Source organism: Tupaia chinensis, unplaced genomic scaffold (genome assembly GCF_000334495.1).
Source record: "Tupaia chinensis unplaced genomic scaffold, TupChi_1.0 Scaffold000350_1, whole genome shotgun sequence".
NCBI lineage: Eukaryota > Metazoa > Chordata > Mammalia > Scandentia > Tupaiidae > Tupaia > Tupaia belangeri.
Window position 1 is genome coordinate 2,393,134 of NW_006159844.1, and position 2,046 is coordinate 2,395,179.

General features: G+C 61.2%; 1 protein-coding gene across 1 annotated transcript; it reads left to right on the forward strand.

The window, feature by feature from the left end:
• Nucleotides 1-345: 345 nt before the first annotated feature.
• CLEC14A (C-type lectin domain containing 14A) lies at nucleotides 346-2,040 on the forward strand. Its single transcript, XM_006152363.1, has one exon. The coding sequence runs from the start codon at nucleotides 420-422 to the stop codon at nucleotides 1,890-1,892; it is 1,473 nt and encodes a 490-aa protein (XP_006152425.1). The 5' UTR covers nucleotides 346-419; the 3' UTR covers nucleotides 1,893-2,040.
• The last annotated feature ends 6 nt before the right edge of the window (nucleotides 2,041-2,046 follow it).

Genomic DNA, 2,046 nt, shown 5'->3' on the forward strand with positions numbered 1-2,046 from the left:
GGGATATGAGATCCCGAACCTGCCTCAATAGGGAAAAACGATGCACTGCATCCCCGAGGTCGACTTTGCTTTTCTCCTGCTCTATGTAGGGTGTTTGACCGTCTGGTCGCCTGAGCTCCCTGTGCCCTGGCGCCAGCTGCGTCCCAGACCCCAGAATAAATCAGGGCTGTGCCAGGCCTGGCAAAGCTCCGGATACATTTCCTGTCCCGGCCTAAGGGAAGCTGTTGGCTGCTGGAACCCTAGGGGGGATTCTTGGCTGTTGTGGGGCCCTGCGGGGGCGACGACGGAGGGAAGGGGAGGGGCGAGGACAGAGCGGAGGGAGCCAGCTGTAGAGGGCGGCGACCGCGCCCTAGAGACGGCTCGCTCCTTTGGCGGGACAGACCCAAGTTGGGAGCAGCTGTGGGCGCCTGGCCTTCGAGATGAGACCCGCTGTGGCCCTGTACCTCCTCTGGCAGGCGCTTTGGCCCGAGCCCGGCAGTGGCGAGCACCCCACCGCCGACCGCGCGGACTGCTCTACCTCGGGGGCCTGCTCCAGCTTGCACCACTCTACCATCAAGCGGCTGGCTGCGGAGGAGGCCTGTATTCTGCGTGGCGGGGTGCTCAGCACCGTGCACGGGGGCGCAGAGCTGCGCATTGTACTAGCGCTCCTGCGGGCAGGCCCCGCGCCCGCCGAAGGCTCCAAAAAGTTTCTGTTCTGGGTCGCGCTGGAGCGCGGGCGTTCCCATTGCACCCTGGGGAACGAGCCATTGCGGGGTTTCTCCTGGCTGTCCCCCGACGCCGGCGGGTCCGAAAGCGACACGCTGCAGTGGGTGGAAGAGCCTCAACCCTCCTGCACTGTGAGGAGGTGTGCGGGACTCCAGGCCACTGGGGGCGTCGAGCCTGCAGGCTGGAAGGAGACGCGATGCCACTTGCGCGCCAATGGCTACCTATGCAAATACCAGTATGAGGGCCTGTGCCCCGCGCCGCGCCCCGGGGCCGCCTCAAACTTGAGCTACCGCGCGCCCTTCCAGCTGCACAGCGCGGCGATGGACCTCAGCCCCCCAGGGACCGAGGTGAGTGCGCTTTGCCCTGGGCAGCTCTTCATCTCAGCCACCTGCGTCGTGGACGAGACCGGCGCGCGCTGGGAAGGGCTCTCCCCCGGGGCGGTGCTCTGTCCTTGCCCCGGGAGGTACCTTCGCGCTGGCAAATGCGCGGAGCTCCCTAACTGCCTAGAGGACTTGGGAGGCTTTGCCTGCGAATGCGCTGAGGGCTTCAAGCTGGGGAAGGACGGACGCTCTTGTGTGACTAGTGGGGAAACACAACCTACGCCTGGAGGGACCAAGGCACCCACCAGGCGCCCGCCGGCCACCGCATCCAACCCAGTGCTGAAGAGAACGCAGTCACCCAGAGTACACCAGAAGTCATCCATACCCCATGATGCTGGAGAAGGAAGTTCAACATCTGCTCCCCAGATTCCTCAGTGGGGGGCGCAGAGCACTTCGTCTACCCTTCAGATATCCTCTCAAGCAAAGTCAAAGGCCACCACGGTCCCATCAGAAAGCGTGATTCCCAAGTTTGATTCCACGTCTCCCCCTGCCATTCCCCAGTCTTTTAACTCCTCTTCCTCCACTGTAGTCTTCATACTCGTGAGCATAGCAGTAGTAGTGTTGGTGATCCTGACCATGACGGTTTTGGGGCTTTTCAAACTATGCTTTCACAAGAGCCCTTCCTCCCAACTAAGGAAAGGACCTTTGGCTCCGCAGGGTGTGCAGAGTGATGCTGAGGCGGCAACTTCGCACTCCAGTCCTGCACATTGCACCGAAAATGGGGTGAGGGCCAGGGACTGTGGTCTGCGGGACAGAGCAGAGGATGCCTCGCTGGCTGGGTCCTCTCTTGGCTCTGACAACACATAGGGAAATGGCACATGGACACTCCTTATGCGCAGTTTTTTTCTTTCAATGAAAATGAAGGGAAGCGAGGAACTTTCCTTGGGATTTGACGATTATTGCAGAAAATCCCTTTCCTCTGAATTCCCTCTACTTCGCTGAAACGCTAAGCCCAAATAGC